We start from the raw sequence: 19524 nt of genomic DNA on the forward strand, positions 1-19524 counted from the left end.
TGTCAGACATGGAGGTGTTTCAGGACTCTGCAGGGACGAGTCGCAGCCGGAGACGGGTCCTGGCTGCAAACGACTGGTTTTGTTTCCAACAAAAGGACGTCAGCGGGTAAACGGATCGCCGTGTAAAGCTGGCAAACCGGCAGACACAGGAATTACTGATAAAATGGCTTAAAATTTTATAATTCAGAAAGTTTTTGTGCTTCAGTCCAAGTTGCCAAGAGTGTTCAATCTAGTTTATTTTAGCAACAGTGATTACTTACTGATTCTGTCATATATATTTACTTAAGTAGATTAATTTATTAACTTAGTCACGTAGTTCAAATTGTTAAAAAGCCCAAGAAGAGTGTTCTTCTAAATACTAAACAGTATATGGGGTACCGTTCAAAAAAACTACACAGAAATAATCTGGATTATTTAGACTGAAATACAAGAAAAAAAAAACAATAAGGGTTCATTTATTCTAATTTATATTTTCACCATGTTATTTATTCTTTTATAAATGTCAGTTTCAGACTAAATATTTAATTAGCAAGCTAAATATTAAATAATTTTTTCTTCATACTCAAGTAATATTTAATAATATTTAAATAAATATTTAGTTTAGAGCTAGATATTAAGCTTGCTAAATAAATATTAACAAGCTAGATATTGTTTCAGTCTAAATATTTAGCTTTTATTTGAAGCTAAATGTTTATTTCTAAACTAAATATTTAGCTTGGAGATAAATATTTTGCTTGCTAACTAAATATTCAGTTTGTTAACTAAATATTTAGCTGGCAAAATGAATATTTAGCTTTCAATAGATTTTTACTATATTTCTAGTTAAATATTTAACACAAACATTTAACTTAAATATTTAGTTTGAAATATTTAGCCATAAAGCTAAATATTTAGCTTGTCAAATAACAACTTAGTTTGAAACCAGACTAAATATTCTGTCAGCAACCTATTAAATATTCAGCGTGCTAAATAGCATGTTACTTAGCTAGAATGCTAATTATTTAGCTCCAAAATAAAGCAAGCTAAATATGTTAAAAATGTAGTCTAACCCAATTCATCCCATTAAAACAGGACTGAACATATTTCTATTTTTTAGTTTGTCTTGGTAAGAAATTTTTTTCTATTTTCAATCATTTTGAATTTCAGTGTTTTTAATTGAAGTTTTAATGGGAAGAAACTTGTTTTAGATGCACTTTTATAGAGAAAAAGTATAAAATATTTGTTCTAATTTATAAGTTTTATTTAGAAAAATTGCCTCACATAATGGAAATTTTTAAAATCTTTTGAAACTTTTCCGTAGGTGTTTTGAGCCACTCTTGCATGATGTGATTCGCGTCATGTTGCTCCGTTTGTAAAGCATCACATCTTTTCTGTTAGCTCGGATGTCCTACTCAAATTGTGGCTCTGATTATGAACACTGCAGGGCACAAGGTGCTAAAACATGTGAGACATATCCTATAACATATTTTGCACAGGAACGCCGCTGCTGTCGGGAGCCAAAATTTACTGCCGCTGTTAGGATAATAATGGAGATCTAGGGCCATTTTTTCAGGGTGCTACAGACTGATTCCACCTGAATTTCAATGAATCTAGAAGAAAAATCCTCCCTAAAGAATAAGAAAGAGGATGTGTCCTTAATATTTAAAAGTGTTCTAATGCCATGCTGCAGCTAGTATTGAAGATGAAAAGTAATTCATGCAGAAAGAGACAGGATTCTGCATAAAGAGATGTATACATGTAGTGGCAGATGACTCAGAGGTGCAAAAATATAAATAATAAATAAAAATGGTAAATATAGAGTATTCATGTTGTCTCTTGGTCAAGGTGAGCAAATAAATTATTTTTATAGTACAATAAGCATTCACACAAAATGATACAGCAAATATGTGGAGTGTCTCTTTTACTTTTGTACACAAGCTGCTGTGTCTATATTTATGGTTTTGAACTATAAGTATAGACACAAGAGGAAACTAAGACAACAAACAGGAAGTATTTTGAACGTCAAAGAGAGGATATTATAAACCAGGTCTAAAAAATACATTAAAAGAGGGCAAAAAGAGGATATACCAATCTGTTTCCCTCCTCCATTAAAAATGGTCCATCGACCTCTTTTCCCTCTAAAATGTGAAATAAATATTTTATACAACCACAAACCATCCGCTCAGAAGGATTGTTCTGATTTAGACGTAGTTTGGTCCTACAACAAACTTTTGTCGACTCAAGTTCCAATTTTCAAGAATAATATATCACAGTTTAGCTAGCTAGGTAGCTAGCCAGATAATTACAGCAGGCTAGGCTGTTTTGTTAACTTTCAGTTCAATAAAGTTCAACATCTGAAAGGCAGATAGGATTTGAATTTAAGCTAGTGCTTTAGCATCAGCTTCTGCTTAATACCGTATTGGTATAATGCTTTAGCGTTAACGTAACTAATGTTTGTGATTAGTGCCGACCACTGGTTTTGACCATTAGCAATTCTGGTCTAAAATGAAAATACCTTTACAACTGAATTTTACTACCACAGTGAATGTTTTGTAATCACAAACTGGGATTATATCCCCAGCAGAGACCAGCTTGTCAGATTAGAAAGCTGTTATAGTAGCTGGTGGCCTGCTTGCACTCATCATGGCAGCCAAAATGATGCCTTCAGGCTTTTTGCCTCAGGCTGTTTGATGAGCATCTTTATTTTCTCCATGGAGTCGATACAGAAGATTAATTGAGACAACCTTCACAATATGGGCCTTAATCATACGTTCTGCACTCTGAATTTCATATAATATATATCAAAGCTAATTTAAGTAGCTCTCAGTATTCACTCTGCTTGTAAAAACAACAGCCTGGATGCTTGGTGTATTGTGTATTGTGCATTCAGGCTGCGGAGCGTAATTTGTCCCTGAGATCATTTAATAAAAAGGCAGCTATAAAATTTATTTTACTTTCTTAATCAGCATTTGTCAAGACACTGGAAAATCTTAACGCTGGATTTAGAGATGCTCTGAATTAGGACAGAAATTAAGCCGTTGCATATTTGTTTAATATTCAGAAGTGGTTACAACAGTAAATTGTTATGTTTGTTTTTGTTTTACTGCAATTAAAATTTAGCTTCATTTGAATGGTTAAGACAGGTTTTCGACTTTATGTTGTGAGGAAGTAAGTTTATTTTACCTTAACCTGTCAATATCCAAATAAGTTGTTTGTTTTTACTCTGATTTTGTGTTTTATCATTTAAAACATCTGAAACTAAACATAACTGTCTGATTACATTGTTTCTAAAAACACAAATAATCCACTACAATCAATCAGTTAGTGGAACTTTTTTATAACAAATTACACTTTTGTCATATTTTGATGACAATGTTGTACCTTTTCTTATTGTAATATTATTTAACGTAACACTGCAACTTTTCGCCATTAGGTTATATTAGATTACATAAATTTATGCAACATTTGCAGCAATTTTGGGAAAAAAAAAATTTCATTAACACAAAAATTTAAATCACTAAAAGTTATTATTTACAAACAAGTTAGAACGTAAATTGTGGATCATGTTATTTTATTTAAACCGTAAACTAAAAAAAAAACTAAATTTGATTGGTGATTATGAGGATGATACTCGTCAAACTGTAAAGTTTGTTACTGATTTCTCAATTGTCGACTGTATTTATGTCTTTTTTTGTGTGGTTTTATAATTTAAAGCACTTTGAACTGCCTTGTTGCTGAAGTATGCTGAACACTCCTTTGCATGTTACTATTTAAATCTGGAAATTTTGCGCATTCGCACGACGCTGGAGGAAAGGAAAAGGATTATTTTACATGTTATCCGTAGCCGCGTTGCTGCTACGATTCCCTTCACCAAGTGAAACCTGGAGATGTAGGAAGTATTAATTTAGTGCTGCGTTTCCCAGCAAATGGAAAAATAAAGCAGAAAAACTATTGAACAACAACTCAAAACAAATCATATTCTTCTTTTCTCTCGCTCTCTGTGTCGGCTACGCTACAGGCAGATGCGTTGCCATAGCAACTGACAACAACGCCGCCATATGTTTCAGGATTCATTACTGAAGCCTCAAACATTTCCCACATAAAGAAGAGAACATTCAGTTTGTTACTGTTTTACGTTTTTAGGCTTGATGTTTATTTTGTGATTATTAATAATTGATCGCTGTGGTAGATTAGCTACTCATGCTGTTAGCTAATCTAACACAGCAGAATAAACATCTGCTCTACTGATGATCTGGCAGAGTTGGCGTTTAGGTCGCCTATTTTTTTGTTTTGTAATTGAACCAAATTCCACAGCAAATCTACATGTTAAATTTGCCATAGTCAAGCTAGCATTACTGACCTACTTCCTTCTTCGTCGCTCTTTTTTGTTCTTAATCAAGACTTTTTCCTGACCTTGTCATCTAGTTGTAGTGTTGACAATTACTAGCAAACCACTGCATCACTTTTCCTTTTATATATCAGGCAGACAATTAAGATTTTGAGAACTTAGCAGCTAAAACCGATGCTAGACATTGTCAGGGAGCAGTTTTTTGCCCTCCAGCAGGAAAATGGGGGCAGTAATGTTGCACGCGTGGCATCATACCGCAAGAGGTCAATACAAATAAACGGACTTGATGGATTGAAATGGTCTCAGCTCTACCTTTGTCTTTTTCTTTGAGGTTGTTCAGGTATTTCAGAAGTTCTGCGTTCGCCTGGACACAAAAAACTTCCCTCGTCTGCAGGCCTCCGCCGCAGAGCCCGGTCATGTTGGTGCGCCGTCGGTCTTGTTGGCTCAGCAGCACGTCGACCCGACAGTCGCTCCACTCCGTGGTTCTCCATGTGTAGCTACAAGGATGACATGAAACAGCAAAGATGGACAGACAGGAGAGTGGGTGTAATAAAGTGTCAAAATATGCACATTTTAAATCCTGCTGATATAAACTTATGTAAATAATATATGTCACATAGTTTCAACCAAGAAAATAGCAGATGTTCAAATGAAAGTGACAATTTCATTCACTCAAAATCAAGTTTATGTAGCTTTGTTTTAGGTCGAGAAAGTCTAGATAATGTAAATTGTTGTCACTTGGGCCAAAGATTACATAATTTCTAATCAAATTCTAATTACCGGTACTTGCTCAACAACAAACTAGAGTGACAACAATTTAAATAACAAATTAGTGACACATTTTGTAAGATTGGGTGTGTAAATTATTGTATCCCCAAAAATTAGGAAGGATTTTGCATGTTTGCCTACAAATAAATAAAAATAAAGGCGTATATTTTGTACATTTTTAGGGAAAAAAAACCCTCTCATCTATCAAAACAGAAGTTTTGTCACTTTTTGGATAAAATTTTATACATTTAGGAATACTTAATTAAAAGTAACAAAGTAGACATGTTCCTGTTTACTATAAAACCAAAGAGAATGCAGAAAAGATTAATATTTTCCATTGTAAGAACATTTTAATTTGTTTGTAATAACTTTGTGTTAATTAAAAACAAAGTCTTCATCTGCACACCCTTGACGTAACATTTTAAAATGTGTAGGAGCAGCAAAGTGTGAGCAGTTGACAGAAAACCAAATAATCCCTGGGATTGGATTAAAACATATGGCTTTAGTTTGAAGTGTGCTGAAACTGAGCCGCCTGTCAGACTGAATGCAGGAACATCGTCTGTGAAAATTCAAAATAGCCTTACAGTCTCCCTGCAATTGCCTTTACTTTTTGTCTGGCACCAGCCCAGCCACTTATACTAATCTCTATCCATATGCTGACTCACACACACACACACACGCACCCACACCCACACCCACCCACACACACACGCACGCACACACACACACACACACACACACACACACACACACACACACACACACACACACACACACACACACACACACACACACACACACACACACACACACACACACCAGCATGAACTACCCAGGAGAGCAAATTATCTTGGTGATACGTGAAAAGGGAGGTCAACAGGAAGTGCATGCAGCCTGAGCCGATGCTTTTATTTTTCTGTATGGTGCGAGTGCGTGACTGAAATACCGAATGAGTCCCTGCAGTATTTCATAGCAGAGTCTGAATACTGCGAGAAAAGGCAAGGATATCATAATAACAACGTATATTTACAGTATAAACTGGGTATTTATGTAGCATTCATAAAAAAACACAACCAGTTTTTAACATCACAGTCTGAATCAGCCTCAACTTTCCTAGTATTAGGTCAGTCAGGATAAACAAAATTATCAGAATAAATTCATTTCTGTGTTTAGACATTTTTAATGCTCAATTCCTTTAAAGACAGAAGTCACTAAGATCACTATGCCTTTAAAAACAATTAGAAAAATTCACTAGATCCATGAAATTTCACCAACAGGTCAGAATTTGTAGTTTTGACATCGACAGTGTTAAAGTAGTTTTGGGTTTTATTTTGTTGTAACTTTTTGTTTGACTACTTCAACTCATTTTAATTAGTTTTTAGAGTGTGTTTGTTCATTTGTTAAACATTGTTTGGTTTTAGCTTACACTGCAAAAACACAAAACATGACCAAGTATTTTTGGTCCAGTTTCTAGTGCAAATATCTTAGTTTACTTGAAATAAGACAAAAGTGACTCAGTAAGATATAGGAGCTTGTTTTTAGTCAATAATTCCTTAATATTGATGAAAAAGTAACAGTTCCACTGGCTGTTTCAGCACTGCCTGCCACTTTTCCCTGTTTTCCCTGTCTAAGCTCAATCATTATATATATATATGTATATTTTAAATGCACTTTTGGTTACCAAGACATCACAATCCATTCATTTTGGATATTTAAAATATTTTCCATTTCCAGTGTTAAATTATTTTTAGAAATTTATGTTTTCTTTATGTTTAAGTGGGTATACTTGCATTAATAAGCTAACATTATCATTATTATTTTGGTGGATTATGGCCTCAAAATCACAATATTGTCAAAATTTAAGTTTATTATTGTGACAGCCTAATGTAGCATCGGATATAAATTACCTTGCACAGGGAGGAACGCTTCCCCCCGGAGGTTCACAGGACTCCGTCTCCTCCAGTACTGGACACTCAACGCCCTCGCCAACAGAGACTTGGAGCGCCTGTCGTCTCCGGGTGCGGTTTCCTCTTGGAGACTCGGGGTCCGCGCAGGCCTTGGAGCAGGCGCTCCAGTCGGTCCACTCCGTTACCTGGCAGTCTTTAGGGAGGACGCAGGACTGGATGGTCAGCGGCAGCTCCCGCGGTATGCACAGGCTGGGACGGAGAAGACAGAAGATGGGTCAGGTGTGAAGGAGGGGGAGACAGAACTAACAACACTACAAAGTGGGAAATCTTCAGGACTGGAAACAGAAATCAGAACCCTGAGGAATTCTGGGTTCAAATTTTAAGGGGATCTATTATGCAAAATTCACATTTTGCACATTTTTGAACTTCCATTTTGCTCTAAGGCTGTGTTTACTCAACAGTCTGAAGTGACCCAATTCCTTTTTTTCTTTCTTTTGAGATCTGTATCTGATCTTTTCATGACAGTCTGAACAACACAAGTCGGATTATTTTCAAATGTGACCCAGGCCACTTGGATGTCCGATTCAACTGTGATGTGAATCTGAATGGCCAGGTCGCATTCATCCGACCTGAACGTCATTGATACTCGACAAACGTCACTATTTAGTGTCCTGATAAACAACCAGTAGTGATGCGCCACCTGAAGCCAGGCTTCCAGGTGTGTACCGAGTAAAAAGGGGACGTGTCAATAAAGCCCCGCTTCGATGCTTGTGTCGGTTTGCTGAAAACCACGTGACTAACAACAAACGATCCCTCGCATTGCATGGGTCACGTGACTGCTTCAATTTGCATGTCGGTTTTCAAAATAAAAGCATGATGAGCTGTGCCGCTTCATGGGTTGTTGTATTTGATCGCATCAGAGGAGTATTTGTCTTCAGCAGTGGCCGAAATAAAAGGAACCTTTTATAGTTCATGTATATTAAACATTTTGATGATGGCACTCATCAAAATGTAATGTTTGTTATTGTTTTTCTCAATGGTTTATTATGGTATATTTTGTGACTTTATATTTGTGTGTTTTTTTATTATGTAACACACTTTGAAACTGCTGTAAAAGACAAGGATTTATTTATTTTTTTTACTATTTTTATTTTTTACTATTTAGAAACCACCTGCTGCATTCTTGTTGGTTGTGCAGGAGGAACTACTTATTCTTTTCAAGGATGTATGGTTGTTTAATTATACATTTGTTTGCAGCTGTTTACACTCACATGTGAGTGTAAATATTGAGCTGGGGGACATGATCAGCAGCTGCTTATTTGGATTAAACCGTGACAAGACACCATAAAACAGACCAAAATAGGCAGAACTGACCAGACAAAAATCTAATCCAAGAATGAAGAATGAAATGTTTTTTTTTTGTATAGGCGAGAGATGGCATACTAAATCATATTTAATGACTTTCAAACATGCAAAGCTTGGCAGCCGGATTCAGTGGAGCACACAGTACTATAAAAACTGTTAATGCATAAAATGGAGCTAGTCTGATCACTGAACTCCACAGATTAAAATCCCACTAATTCTCCAATTTGAAACTAGAACCTTCTACATTTTGACATGACATGATTGGGCAAAACAATCAGCATAAGTAAGGTAACCACACATCTTTAAAATACAAAACTGAAGGCATAATACTGAACTACTGCAGCTTTACATGATCAAGTTCAAGTTTTTATGCTAATGATCCAATTAAGGTGTTAAAAAAATCTAATCCTGTAATGAAATGCAGCCTCTGTGGAGAACAAGGTCTGATGTGATTTAAAAGCCTTTCTTTTTGTTCACCAGACAATGTCATCCTGGTTTTCAAGACAAGTCGCCGCTCTGAAAGTCTGAAACTTTGGCTCCTCAATATCCAGTGACAGATTTAGGGAAAGTATATATATATAATTAAAAAAAACGTTTTCTTTCTGCTTTTGACGCTGTCATTAGCTGATCTTATTAGCATACATGGTGCATAATGAGGTTCACATCAAGAGTAAAACACGACTCTTTGTATTCATAAGTCAAGTGTTAAGACAACCACAACAGGCTGTGATTCATTGTTCGCCCACGTCTTTTGATCATCTAACAACATTTAGTCGTAATGAGTAACCCGTCCTACTTGGGTCCCTTTCCAATCATTAGAAATTTGTTCCAACCAAAGCCGTCTGTTTTCTGCGACTCGTTCTGGAAGTCCTCTCCCTCGAGGCGAAGCAGCTGACGAGCTATTAGAGCTAATTACAGCTCTGCTTCATTTAGAAGCCTCTCATTTAGACGCTACCACCACACTTCACCTCCAGCATCTCTGATTTTTTTATTTTTTTGTATAAATTCTTTTTTATCTCGTAGCTCCCGTGTCTTTGCAGATTAAGACACCTCTGCAGGCTTTGAAGTAGCACTGAAGCGACACTGTGAATAATCCTGGGTTTGTTTTTCCGCCAAGCGCACATGGTGAGCTGGCTCGTTTCTGCTTTTGGAGAAAAACAATGAGAAATTTAAACGTGACGCACCGATGGCTCGATTTCTCGTTTCAGATGGAAGTTGTTGTATTAAAAAGCCGCTAATGCAGCCAGTGACCCATTTTCTCTCCAATCTTTGGATCCTTTGAGCCTTCCCCGCTTGTTGTCCGCATCATGGACATTTTGGGGTAGATCTCAAAGTTGGAGGATGAAGTCATTATTTCTTTATCTCAGCTATTCAGACAGAATGAGGACAAAATAATTTCTAGTTAAATAAGTACGCTGATGCAGAGAAAATGCTCATTTTTAAGCCTTTAAGTTTTAAAGTTATATTCTAACAATGGACTTTGTACCTGCTCCTGAAAACCATAATTCTGCATCTGTCAAAAGATTAAAGAAAACATGTTTTCTTTAATCTGTGAATCATTCACATTTATCATGAATGTGAATGATAAAGAAACATTCACATTCATACATCTATGTTTATTCCACTTTAATCAAACTCTAGTTTGTTATTCTAGAAAGTCCTGCTTGTTTTGGGAGGCCTGAACTCTGATGAGGACCAAAGAACAAACAAGCTCTGGTCCGTCTAAAAACCTGGGTTTTCGGTTCGATTAATGTGAACTCTGGTGCAGGAAGCGGACCAAAGCGCAAGGCATTCTGGGTAAATATAACCAAAACAAACACACAAGGCTAACGCTACTACAAAACCACAAAATCTAATCAAGTATTTTTGAAATATCTTTGTACACTTGCAATAGATTTCAAGTGTAAATGTAACATTTGCTACATTTTCAGTTAGTGTGGTTCTCTTTCCCATTGCAATGTGTCAAATGATTCAAACTAAATAAAAACCTGTTCTCCTCCTCACCTGTGATGGCGCTGCAATAAGAACTACTGAAGAAAGACAACAGTGTTGCGCAACTTCCTTCTTCACAAAATGTAAACAAAATTGGAGCAGCTTCAGATTTTAGTGGTTGTAGGATTCTTCTGTTGTCTTTGGTAAAAAATAAAAAATACGAGTCATTTCTCCCGGTTACACTAACACAAAATCTTACCAAGTATTTTTGGTCAGTTTCTAGTGAAATTAAGCTACTTGAAATAAGACAAAACTAATTTACAAATAACTTCTCAGCAAAATTCTGGAGCTTGTTTTAAGTCAATAACTCGTAAATTTTGATGAATCAGTACTAGTTCTATCAGATTATTTCACTAAAAACATGGAAAAATATTTTGTTCTAAGAATTTTTTTTTTTAGAACTTTTAGTACATTTATTTGATTTCTCCTATTGCCCTGAATCACAGCATTCTTTTTCTTTTTACCTCCTGCTACATTATTTGAAATATTAATTTAAAACACAGAATTTCTGAATAAGCTATCAAGGTTTTTCTGTTGGAAATATAAGAGAAAACGGCACACAAATTGGAACTGGTATTGAATTATTTTGTTTTTGAAAAAGAACTTCTGTATTTATAAAAAATAAAATAAAAATAAAAATAATTCCTTCACCAATAAAGTGGGGAAAATGTCTTGTTGTAAGTGAAATAATCTGCTAATGGAACTAGAAGTTGTTCATCAATATTAAGGAATAATATTGACTGAAAACAAGCTCCAATATCTTGCTGAAAAGTTACTTGTAAGTTAGTTTTGTTGTATTTGCACTAGAAACTGGACGAAATATACTTGGTAGGATTTTGTGTTTTTGCAGTGTAACCTGAATAAATGACTTGTGGTTTTTTACCAAACACAAAAGAGAAATCCTACAACCATTAAAATCTGACGCTATTCTATATTTGTTTACATTTTGTGAAGAAGGAAGTTTTTTCTTCAGAGGTTTCCATGTAATTTTCTTCAGTAGTTCTTAATGCAGCGCCACCACAGGCGAGGAGGGGAACAGGTTTTTCAATTGGGTTGGATCGTTTGACACAAAGCAGTGTGAAAGTGAACCTAACCGGCTGAAAATGTAACAAATCTTGTAATTTTTGTCAATTTTTATCAAGTGTGAAAAAATCCTTAATGTTGTGCAGTAGAGGCAACGTTTCCTCTAAAAACAAAACTGATCAACAAGCAGAGGAAGCCAGAAACTTATTTTTAAAGAAAGCCGCATGTGAGAAACCAGTGAGACACCATGGAGAAAGAAGCGTCCCAGTGACAGATGTTCATCAAACAAAATTGGAAATGAAGTGAGCAAGATGTTCGGGGGACGCCTGGCTAGGACATGTCTGGATCTCTGCTTCTCTGGGAAGTTTGCTCCAGTTTCCACAAGAAAAAACAACTATGAATATTTCAGAACAAGCAATAAACAAGTCAAGGATTAATATTAATGCTCCTAAGAGCATGCAAGTTGTTTTCAAGGTTCCTTTAAAAGTATCGATCCCAGTCAGTGGCAAGAGAACCACGCTAACAAAGCATCAACGGCTAGATATCCCAGAATGCAGCTTTACCATAGAAGATATGTGACTGTTTGAAAGATAAATTCAGGCTTGCAGCTGTTTCCTGGAGTAGGAAAACCTTGATAAACCCACCAAGATCAAAGTCTGCCGGGAGCAGCTGTGACATTTAATACAGGGAAGGAAATGGAGACAACAGCTCATTAGAAGAATATAGATCTACCCTACAGTTATGCTGAAAAGCCAAATGTGTATTACGGCACAAATTAATGCCAGTTATAAAAAGGATAACCTATGGCAACTCAATGTTTCATCACTTTCAGTCGCATAATATGAAGCTTTTAAACGCGTTTCGTGGATGTGCAGTTGTAGGTCAAGTTTTCTTTCTCGGAGAATAAGAAGTCCCAAACCAAATACTCTGCAAATGAAAACAGAGCCGAGCACCGAAGCACATAATAACCTCTTTTCACAGCCAAATAATCCACAACTCCTCATTTGGGGGTTCATAGGAGAGCGATCGTAAATACGACTGTACCAGTTCTTTTCCCCTGGGTTACATATATATCCTGCTAAAGTCTAACGGGTCCATAACATGTAGCTATAGCAGATGTATGCGTCTGACAGCTGCATAATATCGGTAGGAAAAGGAACGTGGAGCTATTTTACAGAATATGTGAAATTGGTCTGTCTATTCACAGACACCTTGACTTTAACAATCATAATGAAATAGGGAGGATGCTTTCTGTAAGGACAAATTTACTTTAGTAACAACAGGAATTGTTCTGCGTGTCATAAGACAGATGAAAGTCTGAGGGAGTTTGTTGTTGGAAAAAAGCCCAGGAGAACAGGAGGCGATTTCTATCCAAAATATTTTAATAATAATGGAAAACGCACCATCGAAAGGTTGTTAATGTTTTATTCTGCTTTCAATTCATAATGTAATAAGAAATTATCAATAATTATATTAATAAAACATGTATCTTAAGAATATAAGTCTGTGTCTTGATGAAATTATATGTAAAAAAGATAGTTTAAATGCAAATTTGGCATTTTCCACATTTTTCTATTTCCATTTGGGTCTCAACTGCTTCTATAAACAACCAAAGCACTAAAAACCCTTTTTTGGCAATAACTTGAGGTTTTTTAGTGTCTTTAAAATTAACTATTTCAAAAACCTCCCAAAAATTATGTCAGATTTGACCTGCGCCGTTACTTAGCAACCACAGCCAAGCCCAGCCCCGTTACCTAGCAACCACACCCAGGCCCAGCCCTGTTACGTAGCAACGCAAGCAGAGTTCCTGGCATGTTACTTACTCAAAAAGTAGTACCAAAGAGAAGGGAACTAAATACTAATGCAAACCACGCTTTGTATATTCCTATTCATAAATAATGTTGAAAATCAGGTATTAATTTTATTCCACTTCAAAGTGTTTTGCTGGTATTTTATGTTAGGTCAAAGCAATGTAGTAAATTAATTAGGTTTGATGTTGTACTATCGAACAGTATCCCAAGATTTGCTTTCTTCACCCTCATCAAAAAATAAATAAAGATAAAAAAAATAAAAAAACAGGCGTTCTATAAATCGCATGATGAGCTGAAACAGTTGCCAGGACACTACTATCAGCTTTAATCACAGCAAATCAACAATAAATGTCCAACAAATTAAACCAAAATCCAAACTTTACACAGTTTATCCTCGATATGTCCACCTAATATAAATGATTTCAGTTCATTTAGAACACAGGTGTCCAAAGCGTGGGCCGGGGGCCATTTTTGGCCCATGAAAACATTTTTGCTTGGCCACAAGTCAAACTATTTTGGTCAGTAGAAAACAATTAATAACCCCAAAAAATGTGTAAATTGTTTTTCTTTTAATGGGGCAACAATCCAAAACCCATTTAATGTTTTGGATCTAAACAGATTTCATTATAAAATTGTTGTTTTTGTTGTCAATCAGAAAAATCACAAACTAATTTTTTAATTTTCAATTTACTGCATTTTGTGGTCCGCCAGTAGTTTAAATGTAGCCAGGACAAAACGTTTGGACACCACTGCTTCAAAACGTTCCTCCAGATTTTCCAACAACGCATAAAAAATTAAAAATCCTCCTCAGGTTTATGTAGCGATAGTATCTTGACGTCTTGTGTGAGCAAATACTCTCACTGACAGGTTTGACAGAAACATACAAATACAAGTTTCCTTTAGAAACATTTGATTTTAGTCGACTGCGAAGTTCACACTGACAGAACTTCCTGTCAGACATTTTGCTCTCAGATACATTGTTAGACAGGAAGAGTTTGCAGCGAGTGAATGGAAACTGACAGCTATTAATCTTTCTTATTTTCAGTCTGACAATGCGTCTTTGTAGTGCTCAGCGAAGATAATGAGAGGTCAAACAGGTTAGATTTGACATGAACAAACTCAGATTTAAAGAATATGTGTTGGATAATAGTTCACCACTTAAAATATTTTTGAAGACCTGCAATTTTTTACTTTCTTTTATTTGAGTAAAATAACTGACTTGTCTCACTATTCTTTTGAAAATGTTGAAACTATTAGCCTTCTTCATATCTGCAATCATTTGAACTTGACCTTTTGAATCAACAAATGTTTCAAAGCAAGAAAAACTTAAAATTACACAACATGAAGGACAGTTAGCATTTTTTAGGTACTAAAAAACTCTTTGGAGATCCATCTTCTTAAAACAGACATCTAGCTAAGTATTCGCAACACAAGAAAAAAGATGCAGTGAGACCTCTTCTTCTCCTTGGACTTTCTTGATGTAAAGGAAAGGTTTGTGAAACTAATAAGGTCAGACAAACAAAATCTCTCAATTCAAAACATAGTTTCTTTCAGAATTAGAAAGAATTGGAAATTTGGCTTCAGAAGAGGCATGAGTACAAAATGTGGTTCACACAAAAACGTGTTTTAGCAGCAAGTCACCAGTCAGACGATTGACAAGACCATAGGTAATATTGGAGATACTAACGTTTCTCAGGTAAGAAAATGTTTTTTTCAAACTGCTTTTCTTTTTGCTTCTTCTGTCAATCAAACAGCATCTGCTGATGTCTGCCACATAAAACAAATCCATGTTTTTATCCCTGGAAATGAACTGTGGCAGTGAAATCCTGTTTTTCACCTACAGCGTCTGAGTCGGATAAAAGGAAACAGATGAAGTCTGATTGTATATTTTCTTATTTTAACTTCTTCTTATTTAATGGACAGATATAGCTGTAGGCAGAGTGGAGTGACTGTATCATCAAAGTATTTCCCCAAACATTTTAGAGATTACTCAGAGCATTAAAGTAAAAACATCACGTAGCATCCCCTGCTACATTTCTCTTTCTCATTTTGTATCTATTTCTCAAATATGGACATGAAAATTAACACAAGTAAGGCCAAACAGGAGACATTTAAAAATGACCCTATAAATATAAAAAGCTTTGCGTTTTATTTTAGATTCATAATTGCATTTTAAACTTTTATGACCTAGCAATAAGTTCTCTGTCATTCTGAGTAATGCTCAATTTCCTAACGAAATTTTCAAAAAAACCAAAAAAAACACCCAATACGTTTTTGTGTGTGTGAAAAGCATCAAAGTCACGGCTTAGATTGATCTCATGCCACAGAGAGACATTTTTTGTCACTTCTTTCCGCAGAACTCGACATCAAATTCACTTTAATGGTAGTTGTTCCTCTTAGCTTTGACACTGTGGCGCTAAAAAAGCCGACAATCGTCTTCCTCAGTGTGTCGCCTCCTGACAGGGAGGAGCGAAATTCAGCAGGACAAATCTGACATGTTTCACTGTCATGAGCAGCAGACGGATCATAGAGGCAGGAAATTAGATTAAAATGAAGGGAAGATATACAAATACTAAAATTAAAGTCATCCTTGATCTTTGTTTAACATAGTGTATGAAAGTGCAGAAAAACAAAACATACAGAAAAGGATGAAAAAAGTAAGAAACCTGACTGTAAATGCAACTTACTGTTACAGAAAAACAGTTTATCGCTGTTGTTGGTAGCCTTGCTAACTAGCATGCAAGTTAGCAAATAGGCTTGATTTACAGCGCTAAGCCCCGCCTCCAGGTTCTGATTGGTTGTTTCCAATTAGCACTGTGAGAAGGCAGATGAGTTTGATTTTTATTTACAGATTATTTGTCTCATACTATACTACCATGACATGGTGACGGTTTCACAAATAAGTAAAAAAAAGTATATATATTTTTAAAAGGATTAAGTACTGAAGCTTTAATATTTAATTTTCAGTTTGATTAAATTTTTTTTTTAGTTGGCCTAATCCTGTACAAACGTTTACAGCCACACAGAGTAATAATAATCCAAAGTGAGGTACTTACTTGCGCCCCACTCTGCTGCCGTTCCGGTGGATGCAGGCCACTTCCCGGGTCTGGTATCCCACCTGGATGTCCCAGAACGGACTCTCTTGCCGGTTCAGCCGGTTCCTGGACCGTTTCTTTTGAATCAGCTCCCTGGTTTCAGGATCCTTCACCCCTCCTCGCTCCCTGAGCCCCTGACCTTTGCCTTTCCGCCGTTTTGCCTGCCGTGCGGTCCGGGTCTGGGGCAGGACGCAGGGGGTCCACGGTCCGACCCTAAGGCTGTACAGGCCTTCCGGACCCACACAAGCTCCCGGCTTACATGACTGGAACTCGGTGAGGTTCGGGCAACCGGCTCCTCCAAAAAGCGGGGGAACCAGAACGCTGCGGACTCTGTTCCTGAGGCCCGTCCCGCACGTTTTGGAGCAGGAGGTCCATGGCGAATACTCGGTGACAACGCAGTCCTGAGGGCAAGGGATCAAACACGCCTGCTCCAGGCGCGGCTTGGGCTCAAAGTACTCACAGATGGCGTCCTCTGCTGGAGACCCATCCGCCTTGAGCGTGCAGCCCACCTCCCGGGTCTGAATGCCCTCCTCGCCGCCGCTGCACATGAACTGCCGAGCGGCGCCGAAGGTTCTGGCCGACACCGGCACGCATTCGTTCCAGGCTCCCAGCTGCCAGTCGTACAGGTCCTTGTGCCAGTCGCACACGCGGAAGCAGTTCCTCTGGTTGGAGGGCCGCTGAGCCTGGTCACAGTTGGTGTGGAGGGTCGTCCAGCCGTCCACGTGGGCGCACCAGACTGCCCGGCTTTGGCTGCCGCCCGGGCCGCAGTCGCTGCCCATGCATCGCCCCCACGGACCTGGGGAGCGAACGGACAGGATCAGACATGTCGAGGAGGAAGGAGCAACGTTAGAAAAATAAAGATAGATTTCTATACCGTATTCACTGCAAAAACATAACATTTTACCAAGTATTTTTGACTAGTTTCTAGTGCAAATATGTTAGTACAATTAAGAGAAGGCAAAACCAGTTTACAGGCAACTTTTCAGCAAGAACTAAGATCTTTTTTAAGACATTAAATTCTTAATAATGTTGATGAAAAAGTCTCAAGTTATAAAATGGAAAAATGTCTTGTTATAAGTGAAATAATCTGACAGTTGAACTTTGGCCTTAATATCAAGGAATTATTTACTCTAAACAAGCTCCTATATGTTGCTGAAAAGTTACTTGTAAGTCAATTTGGTCTTATTTTAAGTGTACTAAAATATTTGCACTAAAACTAGACAAACTAGACTTGGTAGAAGTATTTTTTCCAGTGCACAGTCTAGATGTGTTATGTGTGGTCTTAGGTTACACTCAGATGTGTAACATAACACTGCAAAAACAAAATCTTAGCAAGTATTTTTGGTCTATAAAAATATCTTTTTACAAGTAACTTTTCAACAAGATACAGCCTTTTTTCTTCAGTTTTAAGTCAACAACTGTTTAATATTGATTAAAAAATTTTTCAGTTCCAATTATTTCACTTGGGGAAAATACATTGTTATAAGTGAAACAATCTGCCGGTTGAATTAGCAGATTGTTTCGTCCTGTATTTTATAGTTTTGTAGATGAAGAGAGAGTGAGGAGGAAGAAAATAAAAATGTCCAAAAGACACTCGTGTGATTCGTAGCCATTTTTTTTATTGGCTATGAATTTGAGAAACAATTATTTTTCAGATTCTGGTGAGTGTGAGCAAATTTAAGAGCAGTTAGAATAGCAACCATAAATCTTATATTGTTGTAATTTAAAAGGAAAATGAGAGATAAATTAACAAGCTGGACATAAACTTGGATACCCATTGAATTTTCTCAGATTTTCAACCACAAACCTCGAAATATCTTTTTGATTTTGATGCAGAAGACCAACTTAAATAAATCAAGTTGAACGAAAACCATAAATTCCTTTAATTTTTGCAAATATAAACCTGAAAAGTGTTGCGAGGGTTTCAGTTTCACTTTGCACAGCTGAGTAGTTGCCATGGAGATTAAAGGATTTCTCAAACATGCATGAAAGAATCAAAGCAACACTTCAGGTCTGTTTTAGATGAGGGAATAACATCAAAACATGATGTAAAGCTCAAAAGAGTTTACATGATACTGCCCCTTTAAATACATTTACATCTAATATATTGACCAATGTTCCAGGTATTGTGAATCAAAAGCAGGTTTTGGGGTTTTTGTGTAGAACTCGGTGTTTTGGCAGGTTTGCAGTTTTCTGGAGGTTTGTTCCAGATTTATGGTGCAAAGAAGCTGAATGCTGGACTGTGGTTCTCACACTCACTAGTCCTCTGCCTCCTTCCTTGCGGCTCGTGTACAGTCTCAGGGTGCTGGATTTGGGATGGAACCCTCCATGCATTGTTAGTAGTTTTCTAGTCTTAATATCCATGGCTTTTATCTCCTCCTTTGGCCAGCTAATTATTCCAGCAGGGTATCTGATTACTGGCAGGGCATAGCTGTTTATCGCACGGATTTTGTTCTTGCCATTGAGCTGGCTTCTCAGGACTTGCCTTATTCGTTGGAGGTATTTAGCTGTGGCTCCTTTCCTTGTGACCTCATCGAGGTCTTGTGGTATACCTAGGTACTTGTAACTGTCCTCTATGTCTGCTATTGTTCCTTCTGGGAGTGAGACCCCTTCTGTGCGGATGACCTTCCCCCTCTTGGTGATCAGCCGACCACACTTCTCTAGTAGTGTACTACTCTAATTTTTAATATATATATATATTAAAAATTAGAGTAGTTATGTGGGTTAATGGTGTAAATTTATGTTAAATACTAAACGGTCACAGGCAGCGCCCCGTTTTCTGTTGCTGTCTGTATATTTGAGGCTGAGGTTAACCGCCAACTTGATTTTCTCTCTCGTTCGAATAAATACAGTGAACCTGAGTGTGTCTGTTGTGAAGTCAAACAAAGAAGGTTTACAAATGCAAGGTTTAAAAAATGCAATTACTAGTTCAAAACATAATAAGACTAATATGAAGATTAAAATATGGTAAATTCTGTTAAATTTTCAAAACAAAACACATAACTAGGCCAGTCGCAATAAGCAATAAATCGATTAAAAACATGGTAAATTAAAACAAATGAATGATTTATCGTTTTTCGCTGGTGGATGAAAAACATTGACCAACATATTTGATTTGTATGAATTTGGTGATGGGAGTCATCAAAATGTAATGTTTGTTCAGTTGTTGACTGTATGGTGTTTTCTTTAAAACTTTGTAATGTTGGGTTTTTGCACCTTGCTGCTGAAATGTGCTA

General features: G+C 36.8%; 1 protein-coding gene across 2 annotated transcripts in view; it reads right to left on the reverse strand.

The window, feature by feature from the left end:
* The window catches only part of LOC102221553 (thrombospondin type-1 domain-containing protein 7A-like), a 201330-nt gene that overhangs the window by 105078 nt on the left and 76728 nt on the right, over positions 1 to 19524 (reverse strand). For both annotated transcript variants that reach the window (XM_023330941.1, XM_023330939.1), the window contains 3 exons: positions 16250 to 17084; positions 7003 to 7251; positions 4640 to 4824 (listed from right to left, as the gene is read on the reverse strand). In XM_023330941.1, coding sequence (XP_023186709.1) covers positions 4640 to 4824; positions 7003 to 7251; positions 16250 to 17084 — 1269 coding nt within the window. The remainder of the gene's footprint in view (positions 1 to 4639; positions 4825 to 7002; positions 7252 to 16249; positions 17085 to 19524) is intronic.

Source organism: Xiphophorus maculatus, chromosome 3, assembly GCF_002775205.1.
Source record: "Xiphophorus maculatus strain JP 163 A chromosome 3, X_maculatus-5.0-male, whole genome shotgun sequence".
NCBI lineage: Eukaryota > Metazoa > Chordata > Actinopteri > Cyprinodontiformes > Poeciliidae > Xiphophorus > Xiphophorus maculatus.